Source organism: Centruroides sculpturatus, unplaced genomic scaffold, assembly GCF_000671375.1.
Source record: "Centruroides sculpturatus isolate CEXI.00-Female unplaced genomic scaffold, Cexi_2.0 scaffold43, whole genome shotgun sequence".
NCBI lineage: Eukaryota > Metazoa > Arthropoda > Arachnida > Scorpiones > Buthidae > Centruroides > Centruroides sculpturatus.
The window spans coordinates 228,238-246,442 of NW_019384334.1; the positions used below are offsets into that span (position 1 = coordinate 228,238).

At 29.0% G+C, this 18,205-nt stretch overlaps 1 protein-coding gene across 1 annotated transcript in view; it reads right to left on the minus strand.

Annotated features, from left to right (window-relative positions):
- The window catches only part of LOC111631411 (developmentally-regulated GTP-binding protein 2-like), a 45,988-nt gene extending 30,068 nt beyond the window's left edge, over window positions 1–15,920 (minus strand). Inside the window, exons 1-8 of the mRNA XM_023375650.1 lie at window positions 15,760–15,920; window positions 15,581–15,666; window positions 7,483–7,554; window positions 6,568–6,657; window positions 5,610–5,670; window positions 4,139–4,229; window positions 2,074–2,146; window positions 120–210 (exon numbers count right to left, since the gene is read on the minus strand). Of these exons, the coding sequence (XP_023231418.1) occupies window positions 120–210; window positions 2,074–2,146; window positions 4,139–4,229; window positions 5,610–5,670; window positions 6,568–6,657; window positions 7,483–7,554; window positions 15,581–15,666; window positions 15,760–15,823 (628 nt within the window). The 5' untranslated portion in view covers window positions 15,824–15,920. The remainder of the gene's footprint in view (window positions 1–119; window positions 211–2,073; window positions 2,147–4,138; window positions 4,230–5,609; window positions 5,671–6,567; window positions 6,658–7,482; window positions 7,555–15,580; window positions 15,667–15,759) is intronic.
- Window positions 15,921–18,205: the final 2,285 nt, after the last annotated feature.

An 18,205-nucleotide genomic window follows, 5' to 3' on the forward strand; every position in this document is an offset into this window, starting at 1 on the left:
TTAACATATATTTACATTGTAGTTATATATTATTTTAAACATTAAATTTTTACAAATAACTAAAAATTATTAACTTCAGTTCCAATAACTAATTTTTTAAAAAGATATATAAAGGATACTATATTCATGAAGAACCATTTGTACTAATTTTTCATCACAATGTGTTAAAGCACAGGTTGCATTAAATGAAATTCCACCAGTTTTCTTTTCCTACAACACAATATAATTTTATTTTAAACTAAAATATTCACAGAATATTCAACAAACATTCTATTAATTGCAAATTAATAATACTAGTACAGTAAAATTTGTCTATAATGGAACTTGAATAAAATGGAAACATGCTTAAACAGAGGGGGGAAAAATCCCTTCAAAACAAAGCAATTTTCTATGTTAAATTTTACTGTAAGCCATTTAACATGAAAATGGAAAGAACATAATTTAACATGAATGAAACAGAAAATTACAATTATACTTTTTGTGGACAAAAATAAAATTACATCCAGGTATAATGGCCATCAGAGAGCATGACAAACTGCAATCCGAGCATAAATTTGAATCTTTTCAGAGAAATGAAGATCACTTAACAAGAGACTTTCAGGTATAAGGTCTTTGTTAGAATTAATCAAAGGTATAATAAAATACTTTTAACAATTGAGAACGTCCAATATTCAAATGAGTTTTCAAGAACAAGCAAACAAATGTAATTTATTGAAAACAATGAGAATAAGGAATTAATTGCTTTGTTTGGATAGAGCAGTTAGTAAATAACTAGTATCAAGTATTCAAGAACAAGTTGATTAAAATTATTGATAATCATATTAAAGTTAACAATTAACTAAATTCCTCCAGAAATCAGATCACACAATGACTTTGTCTCTATTACTGTAATGCAGTTAGAATTTGACAACAAGACACCAGTTCTTGGTTCTCAAATTGCCTTGTTCACTATTGTATCTCATAAAAATCAAATTCAAGAACTCTTAGTAATCAAATATGTATCACATGTTATTGGAAATACATTTGAGAACTTTTTAGATTCAAGTAGTTCTTAATTCTTGCATTTGGATACTCCCATCTTTAGTTGAAATCATTGAATTTGGATTAAATTTAGTAATAAAATATTTGTTACTTATGTAATAAAAGTGATTTTACTGTAAAATTGAATATCAATCAATCAATCATAAAATCAAATCAAAAATAAAAATATATATGTATATATATGTCGTATTATTTTGCAGTCGTAGTCGTAAGGTCGAGTGTAGGTTGAACAAGACAAAGAAAATTGGAGACCATAAAATAACACGTCCGTTCACTTTCGGGTCCTCACTCGAACTCCCTTTATTTTATTGGTGCTGTTAACCTCATTCCAAAAGGAACGAGATTAATAAAGTAAAATACAGAAAATATATACAAAATTTACAAAAATTTTAAATATGTTATATATATATATACTTATACATGGCAGAACAGAAAAAATTTACTACCATGCAAATCCAGTTTTTTTTTTAAATTCTTTCTACCCTGTGGGCACTAAGAGGGCCATTTTAGCATGCCAATTATGAATTTAGCCAGGTCCACAATTGGGCAGCAGGTGATGAGGGATGAGGTCTAACATACTGGAGTAGACCATCCCCTTGAAAACTTCCTGGAGTTTTTTCACCTGTCCAGATTTGATCCTGAGTTCCCAGAACAATAATTCCTGCTATCTTAACCACTCAACCATCCAGCTAGTATACAATTCCAGTTTATACAAATTTTATTGGTATTACAATTTTATTACACAGGTTAATTTATCTAATGGTTATTAAAAGTTTATGATTATTATTTTAAAATATTTTAAATATTAAGGTTATTCAAAAATATAATGTTATGTTAAACATATTTATATTAAACATTATGTTGTTTAACATAAATATTCAAAATACACTCCTTGAAATATTCAAAGTACAAGATACCACTATGTTATTATTAGAAATTTAAATTATATATATAAATACTTATAACAAGAAAATGTATAAATCAACTCTTTAAATAAGAAGATAAAAATTTAATATAAATATATTTAAATACCTTAAAATAAATATTTGGTTTCTGCTTATTTAATCTAATACCAACACTTTCCAATTCCTTTTCTAAAAGAAGCCTGTAATTAAACAATATTTTATTTGAAAAAATTAATAAAAAATAAAATTATCAAGAAACATTAGTTTAATGTAACAAGCTATTTTTCTTTATTTTAGAATATCTTCAATAATCAATTTCATAAAGATTTCAGCAAATAAAAGTTTTAATGCACATTTTTACTGAAAATATGACATTGTAACTATACAAGAAACCCGACCATCAGAAAATTCCAGAAACGAGAAAACTCACATGGTATTCTTTTAAACAACTCTCTTCAAAAGAATATTGACACACACTTTGGCATTTGACATTTATGATTTTTGGATATTTTTCTTTATATAATTTATTATAATTTTTGATATTCTTCAAAACATAACTAAATAATGCTGTAAGTAATATATTTAAATATCTTTTTATATTTTTCTCTACTATTTGAATATTAACACAAAAATTTATATTATTTTTTATAACTTCAAAATTTAAATTTTTTGGCAAAAGATTCAATGTTTTACAATTAGGATTAATTCATTTTTATATATTTTAACAATAAAAAATACTACTAAATGCTTTATTTTTCTTCATTGTTTCATAATGGTGAGATTATTAGTTCATAAGATATAAGCAAAATAGTGCCTTCTACACAACTGTTGATGCATTAGCATCTGAATATTGTACATGATTTCATTTTTAAATTACAAAAACTTAAATCAAATTAGTTCTCAATTAGTTAAAAAATATTTTATTAGCAATACTTACATTATACAAATGCTAATTGTAGAAATTTTAAATGCAAATTACAATGAATACTTCATTCATTTTTTTCAGACTTTTTCTTTAAAATGCCAACAATTTCACCTTTTATACTGGATGAGTAGTATTTAACTTCTACGGTATTGTTATCACTTGTATGAGAGCTGTTTCTTTTTCAACGTCTGATGGTCCATAAAATAAAGACAAATGTAAATAACAAAATTAATTTATTACCAAAAGTTAGGTACAAACATGGTTACTTTTCAACATAATCACTGTGAAGATTGAGGCATTTGTCTATCTGTGGACGAGCTTTGAAATCTCCTCTTCATAGAATGTTGCTGCCAATGACTTGAGATGGGCCCTAACATAGTTTTGAAGATCATCATTAGTCTCAAACCTTGTCCTCCTAGTGACATTTTCAGTTCAGGTAAGAAGAGATAAAAATCACTCGACGCTAAATCAGGGCTATATGCTGGGTGTTTAAAGGTGATGGAGACGTCCATCCAGCTTGGAACTTTTAATGTATGAAGACTTTCATCTGAACTGAAAATGTGGCTAGGAGGGCAGAGGTTTGAGACTAATGATGATCTTCAAAACAATGTCATTAAGGCCATCTCAAGTCACTGGTGGCAACATTCTATGAAGAGAAGATTTCAAAGCTCGTCCACAGATAGACAAATGCTTCAATCTTTACGGTGATTATGTCAAAAAGTAACCATGTTTGTACCTAACTTTCGGTATAATTCATTTTGTTATTTACACTTGTCTTTGTTTTATAGACCATTAGAGGTTGAAAAAGAAACAGCCCTTGTAATTAGACAATGAAGTTCTCAATAGGAGGAAAAGATTTCGTTTTGTCACACAAAGGTTATACTTTACACTTAAATCATATTTCTACAAATAACATTTATGTAATGTAAATATTGTATTTAATGTACAATATTTAATTACATAACATAAAAACTTTTGCTAAATAAAAACTATATTAATAGTTAAATACTTCTCCAGAAGTTTCAAGCTAAATGCTAAATTTTTTTGTTTAAATTTACTTAAATATAATGTAACTACTGGATAACAAACTAAGAATAAAACACATAAATAAATATTAATAAAATAAATATTTTATTAATATTTATTTGCTGGATTTTTAAAGGTATGTTTTATTCTTTGTTTAAATTATAATTTTTTAATAAACAAAGCTCTTAATAACAATTTTAACATTTAAATTTTAATTATAAATTCAAAATAATAACAAAACCTTTGTATTTCTCCTTTAGTAGCATCTAGCATCATTAATACCAAATCAGCAGTTCTAGCTACAGCAATAACTTGTCTTCCTCTTCCCTTTCCTAAATAAATTTAAATTTATATCATTTGAAAACATTCAAAAACAAATATGATGTTTCAATTTAAAATAATTTCTATAATCTATAAAATCATCTATATTTTTGTAATTATTTACGAATTATTAATTATGTTTGTTATTGAGATGAATTTATAGTATGCAATAGATTTATGCAGTAGTTGTTCCTTATTCTCTGTCATGGAATCTAGAAAATTATTTCTAAGTTATAAATATATAAAAATTATATAAGTCAAAGTAAAATGTTGATTTGCTATTTTGGTTAGAATAATAAATATTTACTTCTTAAACACATTAAATATTTTAATATAAACAAACCTTACAATATTTTCTGCTAACCTCCTAGTATGGTTAAATTTTTTAAAATTTCAATTCTGTTTAATTTGTTTTTTGTCTTCAATGTCTAAAACCATGGGTACAAACTATTTTGATCAATGTTTTAAGAAAATCAATATATTATATTATAATGGAAAGATTTGAGCCAAAGAAGGGATAAAAATTGAAACAAGCATTTTTTTCTAAACACTGATAAACCCATTTTTTTATCTTAATCTTTATTAGTAAATCAAAATTAAATTTCACTTATGTCAGACCATATATAACATAAAACTGGAAGATGTGCTGTTATACAATGCCAACAGCAAACTCAGCACAGAATCATAGTAGTAAGAAAAACAATCTAGTCTAGAAGACAGATATTCTTTACAGAATGACCAACTTGTCCTCCTAAGATTGAATAAAACAAGTCATTTTAAATAAGAGAATAGACTTAGGATGAAAAATGTATTTATAAAGGACCATCAGACACTACTCAATCACTTTAATTTAAATCATTAGAAGATATGTGATTAATTCTAATTGTTCATTAACCACTCAACAGTGGTTAATGAACAATTAACCACTGTTGATCACGGGATCTGTTAAATTCACATATATCTGTTAAATTCTTTTGGGGGGTATCGCCAAAAACTAGCCAGAACTACCGCAAAAAAATTCACATAAAAAATGAATTATGTAACAATAAAAAAAGTCTTTTCTTTACTAGACATAACTGTTTACAAAATCTTTTTCTGAAACGGTAATGAGAAAAAACACATGGAAAAATACTTTAAAAATTTCCCACATTTATTCTCCACTACATAGGGATAGCACCATACCTGATTATCCCACTGCTGAAAGGTTAAAATTTTGTCATATTAATTATAATAGAAAACTTTTTGACAAAGCAAAAGATTTTCAAATTACAATTCTTTATAAAAATGAAACAAGAATGCTAAATATTTTATATTCTATTCTTTTACATAACTTATAAAAAATGGAGCAAACTTAAATAATGTAAATAATAATAAAAATCTTTAAAAATTACCTTGTGAAGCACCTTCAATAATTCCTGGCAAATCAAGAAGTTGAATATTTGCCCCTTCATACTGTAACAAATATTTATGGTTTTATGTGAAAAATTCAATAATTTTCAAATGAAAATAGAAATTTTTATAAACTGTTAAACTTTTTATATTTTCAATAACAATATAAAATGTATAATAAATAATTTAAATTCTAAAAGCAAATAAAATTAATTATATTACCTGAATTACTCCAGGTATACAGGTCAAAGTAGTAAATTCATATGAAGCTGATTCACTGTGTGTATCAGTTAAAATATTCAATAGAGTGGACTGAAAATCAAATATAAATTTCTTTGTATTAAAAAGGGCTAAATCCAAAATTGTAAAATTTTTATGATTAAAGTCTACCAATGAGAAAGCATTTACTTTTATATACATAGAGAAGATATGTTCATAGATAAAATTTAAGTCTAAAAATTAGGACTAGATGATCAATCTTGATCTAATTTGAAACTATAAGTTTAGAAATGCAATGGTAAAATTAAAGGAATATTGTTCCTTAAGTAAAAGTAAAATTTTAAAAAGTTGACAGCCAGTAATAAAATGGTTTCATGATTGCACAATTATAGGTGTACAATCAAAGTGATAGTTTTGTTTTTAGTGTTAAATTTTAATTGTAAATAACTTCTTTTAAACTCTTCTCTTTTGACTGATAAATAAAAGTGTGCATTTTAATTTTATTTTTTTAACCAGAATACAGTAGAAAAATATTGAGGCCAAGTGCCAAAAAGCACAGGATGGCTTAAATACATTAAATATTTTTCCTAAATGTTCAGTGCTAAAATGGGAGTGTCTTTTATGCCATAAAATACAAAATACAATAAATGAAGCTGAAGATGTTCTATGATTGGAAGAAAAATGTTTCTCATAGAGAATTTGTTAATTCCCTGAAGTAAGCATTTTGAATATTCTTANTACCTGAATTACTCCAGGTATACAGGTCAAAGTAGTAAATTCATATGAAGCTGATTCACTGTGTGTATCAGTTAAAATATTCAATAGAGTGGACTGAAAATCAAATATAAATTTCTTTGTATTAAAAAGGGCTAAATCCAAAATTGTAAAATTTTTATGATTAAAGTCTACCAATGAGAAAGCATTTACTTTTATATACATAGAGAAGATATGTTCATAGATAAAATTTAAGTCTAAAAATTAGGACTAGATGATCAATCTTGATCTAATTTGAAACTATAAGTTTAGAAATGCAATGGTAAAGTTAAAGGAATATTGTTCCTTAAGTAAAAGTAAAATTTTAAAAAGTTGACAGCCAGTAATAAAATGGTTTCATGATTGCACAATTATAGGTGTACAATCAAAGTGATAGTTTTGTTTTTAGTGTTAAATTTTAATTGTAAATAACTTCTTTTAAACTCTTCTCTTTTGACTGATAAATAAAAGTGTGCATTTTAATTTTATTTTTTTAACCAGAATACAGTAGAAAAATATTGAGGCCAAGTGCCAAAAAGCACAGGATGGCTTAAATACATTAAATATTTTTCCTAAATGTTCAGTGCTAAAATGGGAGTGTCTTTTATGCCATAAAATACAAAATACAATAAATGAAGCTGAAGATGTTCTATGATTGGAAGAAAAATGTTTCTCATAGAGAATTTGTTAATTCCCTGAAGTAAGCATTTTGAATATTCTTAATATCATGGTACCAGAAGATTCACAAAAAATTATTAATAGTTTACAAAATCTTTTTAGGATATCCTGTGTAAAGATTAAAAACTGCAAAGAACTTGATATTCTAAAAAAACATTTCAATTTAAAACTAATTTAAAGATTGTATAACAATTAACTGTTATATAATATAAATAAATATATTACTTTTCCAACAGATGGAAATCCAATCAATGCTACTCTTGCATCTCCAGATTTCATTACATCAAAACCTTCTCCCTATAAATAATTCAAATAGTTACTATTTCATAAAACTTGTANCAGAAGTTAATTTAGTATCAAAAATGTAAAATATTTGAGTAGCCCAAGACATAGCCAAAGATTGCAGCGCCACAGCACTGGCAAAAATTTAAATTTGCCGACTGGAATTCTTTCAGATGATTGACGTTTCGGATGATTGGCTTTCGGATAATCGACGCTCTACTGTACAACAAAACAATGTTTACAGAAAACATAGGAAAGTGTAAACTGAATAGTGAGGAACTCTATACTACTTTAAGAGAAACTGAAGCTACAGTAAATTCATAACCATTATCATGTCATTATAAACAGGAAAAACCATTGACATCATGCCAACTTCTCATTGGCCAAAAACACACTGAGATAGCTGAATAGAAACAACAAGAGGAAAAAGAAGAACCAATGATAAAAATGTGGCAAAGAAGAAAAAGTCATTGAGCATTTCAAAATAAGATGGGGAAAAAAAAATATTTATTGGGCTGCAATTTGAAAAAGTTGTAGAACTATAAAGTCCAACTGTCATCTATTCATTTGTCTTTTCTTAATCTCGAAAATGGTGTTAGATACATGAAAGTCAAGGCCAAATATAGAAAGCTTAAGGGCAGGGGCTCCTGACTAACTATATATGAACTTCCAATGCAAAATGAAGTCACGTTATTTCAATTAAAAATTTTCCCCTGAAAGAAGTTAGATAATGATCAGCAAGACTTTGCTGCTAACAGGAAAAGTATGATGTACAGAGGCAAATCAATCTCAGACGAATTATGAAAACTTCATATGACTATCTTCCAAACTATCCATATATTTATAACTTTTCTAAATTGTCTTTTATTTGTCATGTTTGTCTTTGAATATGAATATGATCATGCATATTAAAACAAATGTAAATCAACAATACTTAACATTTACTTTTAACCTATCCCATGTTGAAATTTTTCTCCAATGCGTGTTGCTTCACATTAAATTTTTGTCGATGTTAACGCCCAACGTTTTAGAAAAAAATAATCATGGCTATTGTACCATCCAAAATTATTTTTTTATTTTTCACAAACAAAATAGACATATTGAAAAATATAAAAACAAAAAAATTATATTTTGATAGTTTTAATATACATATTTACTCGAATATACATAATATACTCGAATTTCACATATAGGATAAGGTGTGATTTTAAAGATCAAAATAAAGAAAATTAGATTTATTAACACAAGTCTAATTTTATTTTGTTTAATAATAAATAAAATATCAAATGCATGTAAATGCACACATTGTCCTGCAAAAATTACTGACATTTTAAACTTCAATGAAAAATCTTGTAAAATTGACATTTGTTCATGTAAAGCCGAACAATCGGGAACCTTTTTTGCCAATTCTTAACAGTCGAATTCACTCTTTGTTGATTACACTTATGAGTTTCTTTGAATTTCCAAATAATCATCTGTTTTCACATGGGAATGAATTAAAACTTATATCGGGCTCCCATGTAATTTTGGAATTCAATTCAAAAGCTTTGCTTTTCCTATTGCTATTCATCTTTACTCCTGGAAATACACATGAACAATTCAAACGACCCAGATAAAATACTTTTGTTTTTAAACACCAGAAGATAAAAATCTAGTAAAATATGCATATACAGTCGACCCCCCTATAATTACGGTCCCTATAGTTACGATTCCTATAAAACTACGAAAAAATTGCTACCGGTATCTGTAATAAATAGTAAAAGTTCCCTATAAACACCTCAAACGTCATCGGGAAGCCGAACTACTTTCCCGCCGTCCGTAGCGCCACGCTACGGAGAGATTTCTATCGTCTGGACAGTATTATATAAATTATATATAAATTAGGTACTGTACATATAATTATATATTAATTATATATAAATTAGGTACTGTATATATAATTATATATTAACTTATTGTAACTTTGTTATAATTAAATATATAATTTCCGCCGTCTAGCGTGGCGCCACGCTACGGAGATTTTTACGCTAACTATCGTCTGTCAGTATGTAAATTAGGTACCGTAAGTCTAATACAGTACTGTAATTTTATACATTTCTTGTGAAAGAAACATTTCTTATTCAACGGCGATTAAAATTATTTATATTAATGATGTCTCCGAAGTTCTACGAAGTTTTCACAGAAAAATAAGTTGTTAGAAATCGGCCGCTCTTTGCTGAGCTGTTCCGCGACGAAAACAATGTTGAGCAATGGCAATGTCGAATGGTGACACTCGGTAAGTAATCCTACAATTTTTTGTTTATAGCGTAGTTTATACGGATTATTCCCAAAAAATATATACGTATTTTGGAAATGTTGAGTCGGATTAGTCTAGAATCGATTAATTTTATGGAAGAAAATCTTTCAAACAGCCGTAGTCCGTAAACTTGATACGTGTCGGGTTGTGATTGGAAGGATTCGTAAGAAAGCAGATTCCTAGAGAATGGAACGTATCTCTATCTTATAGGGGGGGGTCGACCGTACAGAGTTTACAAAAATTATACAAAAATGAAAAGAATCCTTTGCTCATGTATATAGGACAACCTAGGTTTTAAAGCAGTGAAAAATGGATAAAAACCTCATCTTATATGTGAGTAAATAGGGTAAAAATTATGATGACTAGTGACATCTAGTGTCAAAAACATTCCTATGCAGAAATGCTATATCTCGAATCCACTGGTCAAAGTCATTATGTTTCAATCCAAGATATTTCAGGAATACGAAGGGACAGGTTAACATAGTAATGCACAAAGAAAATATCACAAATCAGCAACAATAATGTGTTAAATTTCACAACTGTTATAATTAAATCATACATTACATAATCACAGCTATTAAAAATACATAAAAAGTTTCTGTTCAACCTAATATAACTTTTACTTATTAATCATGACATCAGAAGGCATCATTGTACTGATTATAATGGCTTTAAATCTCAAAACATATCTTTATAAAGCCCACAAGGCTAAATCTAAATACTGTTTTACACAAATAGGATTTAAAGGAAATTGAAAATTGCAGCCTGGCATTATGATGATGCCATAATAAATAATCACTCATTAAATATGAGAAGTTTTCACAAAGTGCAACAACAGAGACAGGATGCTAGATCCAGCTGGAAAACATTGCATTAATGGTAAAAGAGATCAAACCTAGATAACAATAAAAAAATGAGAAAAATCACAGAGGTTAAAAAAGGGCAAGATAATAAAACTCCACACTTGTGTATTTCAATATCGAGATGTGCAATGGATAGAGCATCAGAAGATCAATACTGCTCTTGTGTCCATTGGAAGTGTACAAAACCTGAGAGATTCTTGGGATGGGAAGCATGTAGGGAAATGTTTGTTCTTTTAATACTTTTGTTAAGGAAAAGAGTTACCTGTCAGAGAAAAGCAAGAAATAAATAAAATGAGAAAAAAAATAAGGTGCAGATCTTTGTCTTAAAACACACACACACACTTTATACTCAACTGTATCCAGAACAATATACCTATTGATATATAGAAAATTTTAATATGGCTATCATAACCATAAACCATAGATTTTAATGTGGCTATCACTAATCTACAGAATAAATTTAACCATCCAAAATCAGCCAGTAAATTTAAACTTGCAGTTTATGCCAAAGATTTACACTCATGCAATACATCAAAGGTAATTCTGTAGATTAAAGACATTTAACCTTGAAATTAAATTCTTGCAAATGGCCTTTAGTAATAAATGCTTTGTCATTTTATGTACTTTGACATACTTAAATGTATAGTAATAATTAATAATGTCATTTTGTAGCAAATTTTATTTTTTTATATGATTACATACAACATATGAATGATTAGTTTTATAATTTCTAGTATCAAATTATACAAATATTTTTTACATTAAAAATAATGTGAAATTTTATACACTAATTTTATACACAATACAAACAGAAATTTTATTTATTTTGTTAATTGTATGATATTATTTTATTTTAATTTTTAATTTGTATTGATAAATTTATTCCTGTAAATTTTATAAAATATAGAATTACAAATTATCGTCTTAATTTCATTAATAAGATGTATTTCAAATAGGATCTTATCACAATATCAATAAATTATTACTGGAAGATTAGCATGTTATTTGACCTTGGTGCAGAAAAGCTTTGTAATAAAACAAGTTAATAATTTATTTATAATTTAAAATGATCATTTGGCATGTTATCTAGCTACAAAAAAAAAATACATTTATTATTTTTATTAACATTCTTAACAGCATCATTTTGTAAATTTATGGTTTTGAATTATTGATATCTTCAAAAACATTGATAAATGTTTCTAATTAAATTATTTTGAGTCACAACACGGTTTCAAATTATAAAAAAATTATTTTGATACATTTAATCACTCATCATTTAATTTAATTAAATACTAATTAATTTAGTTTTTTTTTTTGCTTTATGTGAATTATATGGCTGAAGTTGATATGCTGTTATCTCTACGAATGCAAAAATATTTAAAAATACGAATAAATTTTTCATATCTCATAAAAAAAAAAAACATTATTACAAATATCACAAAATTCCCTATGTAGGAAAGTGAAATTAAACAATAATGATAAATTACATTTTAAAAAAAATAGCAACAAGTTGCATAATTTTTCTAGCTGTTAAGAGATTTGATTAAAAAGTAACTTTTGTATTATTATGACTAAGACAAAACTTAGTTTCTAACCATTTAAACACTGAGTACAAATGTATTATTAAACGTATTTTGTATTATTAATTATAATGTATAAAATTACATTTGGTACCATTTGTTATGAGATTTTATTACAAAAACATTTTATACTTTTAATTATTATAAAATGGCAAAAAGCTTAATTTTAATGATGAGTTTTTATTAAAAAAATTGTAAATGATAATCTATATCATAAATATATATAATAAAAATGAATGTATATCTGTGTCTGTCAGTCTGTCCTTCATGCATTACCACACTGTTTATCCGATTGCCATGAAACTTTGGGAAGTTTTTTAATACACTCCCGTGAAGGTTTCTGGCATAGTACATTTATCCTACAATAGATGGCATGAGTGTATATGAGCATTTCACTGTGTGTTCGATCAATTTCAAATTGTGAAGACCATTTCCCCCCTCCAAAAAATATCTCTATATATGCATTTGTGAACTGTTATTTACGGGTATTTACCCGATATTTGTAATAATTTTTGTTTAATCACTTTATTTCAATTTTTTTTGCTAATTACGTATTCGCTCGAACTTTGTTAAAACCTTAACTGTATCCTGAACAACAACCGAAGTTGTAGGAGAAAATTCACCTATTTTACCAATCTAGGGATCCCCCTTTTCCAAATTTTAATATCAACTCAAAATAATTTAAAAAGACAAATTACAATAATACAGTTTATTATCCAACTATCAGAAATTTCACAACATGCCAAGGAAGAGAGGAAGGAGCAATTATATAATTAAAATTATAAAGGATTAAAAAATATATATATATAAAAATGGGGAATATCGCACTTCTGACAATCGCTGCAAGTGTGTGGGCTAAATTTGGAGAATCCATGCTTCTCACATGGACAACTGTATGTGGCCAGCTAATGCATCGGAAAACCTTCTGATTTATTCGTGTGCTCACCAGACGGAAAAACAAAAAATATCGTGTATCCACAAGCACTCCAATAAATAAATAGAATTGAAACGACACTTTGAAATGTTTTCCCGATGAAAATGAATAATAATAATAATATAATAATAATAAGTTCCAATAAAAATGATAAAATGTAAATTGAATTTTATCATAACGAGTTTGCTTGAATTTCGTTTCTTCTGAGATTGCAGCAATGTGGGATGGGTAAGCTAGTAACAAATAAACTCTTCATTAGGTCTAATTCCACTCATGATATAATACATGACCTCCTCTATCTCCACCACCCCTTGATCTTTAAACATCAAAATTTAATGCCCTTTATACATAAGCTACTATAAAATGGTTTATAATTATACTCACAATTCCTCAGACTCAGACAGAGGTTTTGAACTGTACTTCCACTCCAGGTGGAAGTACAGTTCAAAACCTCTTAGAGAACCTCCTTAAATAAATCTCCAGTAAATTATCACCTTTAGAATAACTAACATTTTTCAATCCTCTGTCTGGATTTTCATCAGGTCAACTGTTCTAGAATCAAAATGCTTCAAACATCGTTGCAGATTTCGGATAATTTTTCAAAAAATGGAATTTGTGATGATGTTTGAAGCATTCAGATTCTAGAACAGTTGACCTGATGAAAATCCAGACAGAGGATTGAAAACATTAATTTTTCTAAAGGTGATAATTTACTGGAAATTTATTTAAGAAGGTTTTCTGAGATTTTAGAATAAAACAGACATTCACTGAATTTTGTCCCCTTGTCTGATTTTGTTCAACTTGTCTAATTCCCTTCCTCCTTTTCAGTGAGGACATCATTTATGGACATTTCCTTATGTCTGATTCAGGCCAAAGTTTATACTAACCTTTCTGCAGTGTTTTTATAGAAAGACTATCCCAGGCATCTCTAACATTAAATATATATTAACATCAATGTTAATTGTGTATGTTTCCAAAACTCTTTCATTCTCATTCCCCCATTTAATGAAACAAGTTTCTGCATACTGGGTTTTTGATCATGGGGTCAACAAGTGGAATGAGTGGGGTGGTTTTTTGCTAGAAAAACTTATATGTTATTTTGCCACCATCATTCTTTAAACCATAGAAGTGGGTAGGTCAAAGCATTCTCCATCAACAGCATTGCTTCTTGAGGTAAGTTTTTTTATTCCAGCTGTAATTTAACATTTTGCACTAACACTTCATAGAACAATCTTAAAATATATCCTAGCTTGGCCAAGTGTTTTCTGTGTGTAATAACTGACAGGCAAAGGACACCAAGAATTTTTAAAAGACAAAGACTTTTCATATTTTCATATAACAAGCAAAAATGTAACTTATGTTTACTATTGGCATTAGAACACAGCATTGCAGTGATTTGATCTGCATTTTAAAACTTGATATTGATTTTTCCAACAATGAAGCCAATGATTTTTGGGAAAGTGATTTCCAATTAATGCCAGTTTCATCACAGTTGTAGACTTGGTCTCTGACTAAATGTTGTTCAGCTATTTCTTTCTTGAATTTTTCTGTATTCAAGACTCACTAAATTATCTGCACTCAGTTTCTCACACGTGATGTCCAACTGTCAAATATCATAATGACACTTAAATTTAATCTAAAAGACTAAGTTTTTATTTATATCAACAGTTTTTGCCTGTATTATTTATGGTCCCAAAAATAAAATGTCTTGGCTGCAGTCTTGCACAAACCATTGGTACATTACAGCATCCAACTGAATCACTTTTTGTAGGTTTCATGATGATGTGAAAGCTCTCAAAACTATCAGTGGTTTGCAATTTTGTAATGAGGCTTTCAATTTTGATGCATTACATTTGATATCCTTGACTGCCATTCACCCAATATCAAATTCATGAAATATTTGTAGTAATTTTGCCTTTCCTTAGATATTCAATAATTTTAACTTTTGAGATAATCTCAACAATTACACATTTGTACTAATCAGCCCTTTTTGCATTTCTTCAAACTATGAAAACAGCTAATGACAACTGAGATCAGTGACTGCACAGGATCTGTTTCATCATTGGGAGGAATAGGGAAAAATGAGTAGCATGGAAATAAAGGGAAAAAGACTGTGCATTGGTTCTTGCCCATACAACAATGTGCAATCTATGCCAGTGCACTGTATTTAGCACTCTGACAGTTAAAAGTGATGAGTAGTAGAGTTTTTACTGTAGTTTGATAATAAAGTTAATATATACTTTATAAACTAAATATGCACAATATATTTTAGTCAATTCTTTTTACATTAACAAGCTTATTAAGAATAATTTAATTAAATGATTCATATAAAATTTAAGAGTATCTAATCAATAGAAATTAAACTTACTTTCTCTTTTTTTCCTTGTGGTTCCATTAGCTGAGCACGATATTTAGCTAATTTTGCTTTTAAAACTCCTAAATGATATTCAGTTGCTACAAAAAGTACAGTTTTAATATATTTTTGTTTTGATACATTACACGAATTTTAATATTAACTGGTTCATATAACTATACAACTATTTTTACCTTTATTTTTTTGAGTCCTGGAGATTTCTCTCTCAATTTCGTTTATTTTCTCTAAAATGCCCATTGTGATCGCTCTTTTTAATAATCAGAACAGAATTATGTAGACTTACACGCTCCTGCCCGGCACGCTTTACACTTCAGTACCACATAATCACGAACAGTGTTGCCAGAACTTAATACGTATTTTTATAATTTATTGCCAACTAGCTTCATTACTCGAAAAATAACTTTTACCCCCCCAGTACAAATAAAGAAGCAATTCAATTTATATAATTATTGAAAAAAATAAATATAGATATTTTTAAAATATTCATTAAAAATATTATACATGCGTTAAGCCATAATTTGTAATTTTAACCAGAGCGCTTTGACCGGCCGAGCGGTCAAGGTGGCAGCCTACCGCTCTGGGGGACCCGGAATTAAATCCGGACGGGTCGATAAATCCCCAAGAATTTTTCGGGGGGTGGACCGTCTGGATATGTCGGGTCCCGTCCCTCACTACTCGGTAGCCCCATTGTGGGCCTGGCCGAACCCATAATGGGCTTGCTAAAAAAGGTCTTCCTGGTGCTCACAGGCCGGAACAAGTTTTACAAAAGTTAATTCAAACAAATACAGCTGAGATATAAAAAAGTTGCGCAAAGTAAAAACTTATAACAATTTAGAAGACAATCAAAATTTTTTCTTAGAAGTTTCTCTATACCAGTCTATAGTAAAGATAAACTTGATGTTTGAAAGCGAAATGTAGATAATAATAATACAAGTAATAAATAATCTTGTCCAAGCGTCAAGTTTATCTTTACCATAGAGAAACTTCTAAGAAAAAAATTTGACTGTTTTCTAAATTGTCGTAATTTTTTACTTGGTGGAATATTTACATCTGAGATGTTTTTGTTTGGATATCAATTGTTTTTGGTCAATGATTGTGATATTACATCAAAATCTAAGGCTGTGTACACACTAGGCGTTTTTAAACGCGCATTTTAAAGAACCAAGAGTTCTATATAGGCGTACACACTCAAACGCGCGCTTTTGGCCAAGCACGCGTTAAACGCGCGTTTATAGATTTTTGTTAAAACGCGCGTTTTGCGGGCGCTTTACGGGCGCTTTGAGATATATGTGCTGCCATGTTACCGTACATGCGATCGCGCGTTTTGCGGGCGTCAGCCGAGCGCTTTGAGATATATGTGCTGAAATGGAGAACGATCATTTCGATACTGATCTATTTATTGATGAAATCTAAAAGAGACCAACCATCGTCAAAGGATTTTATAGATATTTTAAAAGAATTAAAAAACTTGGGTTCATTTTGTCTTAGTTTTGGATACAACGTCGCAAACATTCCATGTGTCAGTCTATCTCGTAATATTGGGTGCACCCAAAATTCTCTTTGCCTCTGCCATTGTCTTTTATAGCGACGATGGAGGAGGGGCACACAAGCAATTTCACGTCCATTTCCAAACTGAGCCAGTGCGTACGCTCCAAAAACGCTCGTCGAACGCCGAGCTAACGCGCGTTTAAAAACGCCTAGTGTGTACACAGCCTAAGACGATGACGTACAGTTAGTGTTACCACCAGTCCGATTTTCACCCGGACAGTCCGGGAATTGACTCACTGTCCGGGTGAACTAGTAATTTTGTCCGGGAATTTCGTAGAAATAGTGAATTACGATGAAACAAAGTTCTTGCAAATATTTTTACAAATTTACACTATTTTAACAGCGAAAGAATTCACACTCACTGAAACTCATCTGCAATTCTGCCATGTTGGTTGTTCAAGCCGACGCACAGTGGGTCGTGAGACGATTCTAGCAGTACTTAAGTACTGTATATAGAGGCTGGTGCAATTCATTTTTATAATAAAAATTTTTTACTTAGATATCGTAGCAACTAAAAATTTACATATCGCAGTCACATTCGGAGTTTGACTTCGATTTTTCTTGTGCTATTGTCACGCTCGGTGCTTTTAGCAATTTTAAAACGTTAGCGGTTAACGGAGTTTTTTTTATACCAAATAATCTAAGGTTTGTAATGAGAGGATCCGAAGAAATTAAAAGTTTATGTAAAATATCTATATTAGTGTTTATTCTATAAGTTTCTCGGGAATAACTCTCACGAAATTTTTAAAATTCTTTGTGTCTAGCTTCTTGCACTTCTTCGGACAATTGTCCTATTGAACGAATAATGAATTTTTGATCCGCCTATTAAAATTTTGTGAAAAGTGACTGGCATGGGATACCAAAGATAAAGCGTCACGTATAACTCCACTGTTTCCTTCGTGTAGATTTCGAATTTGCTTGTGTCGATTTCGTAGCCGGATGTCAATGCTTGTAATATTACCGAAAGTCGTTCTATTAGGTTCTTGTTAACGCCAGTTGTCTCTGCAGTAAGAGTGGTATTCGAAGAAAATCTTGCCAAATTACCATCGTTGGTGTTTTTACCACATTGCT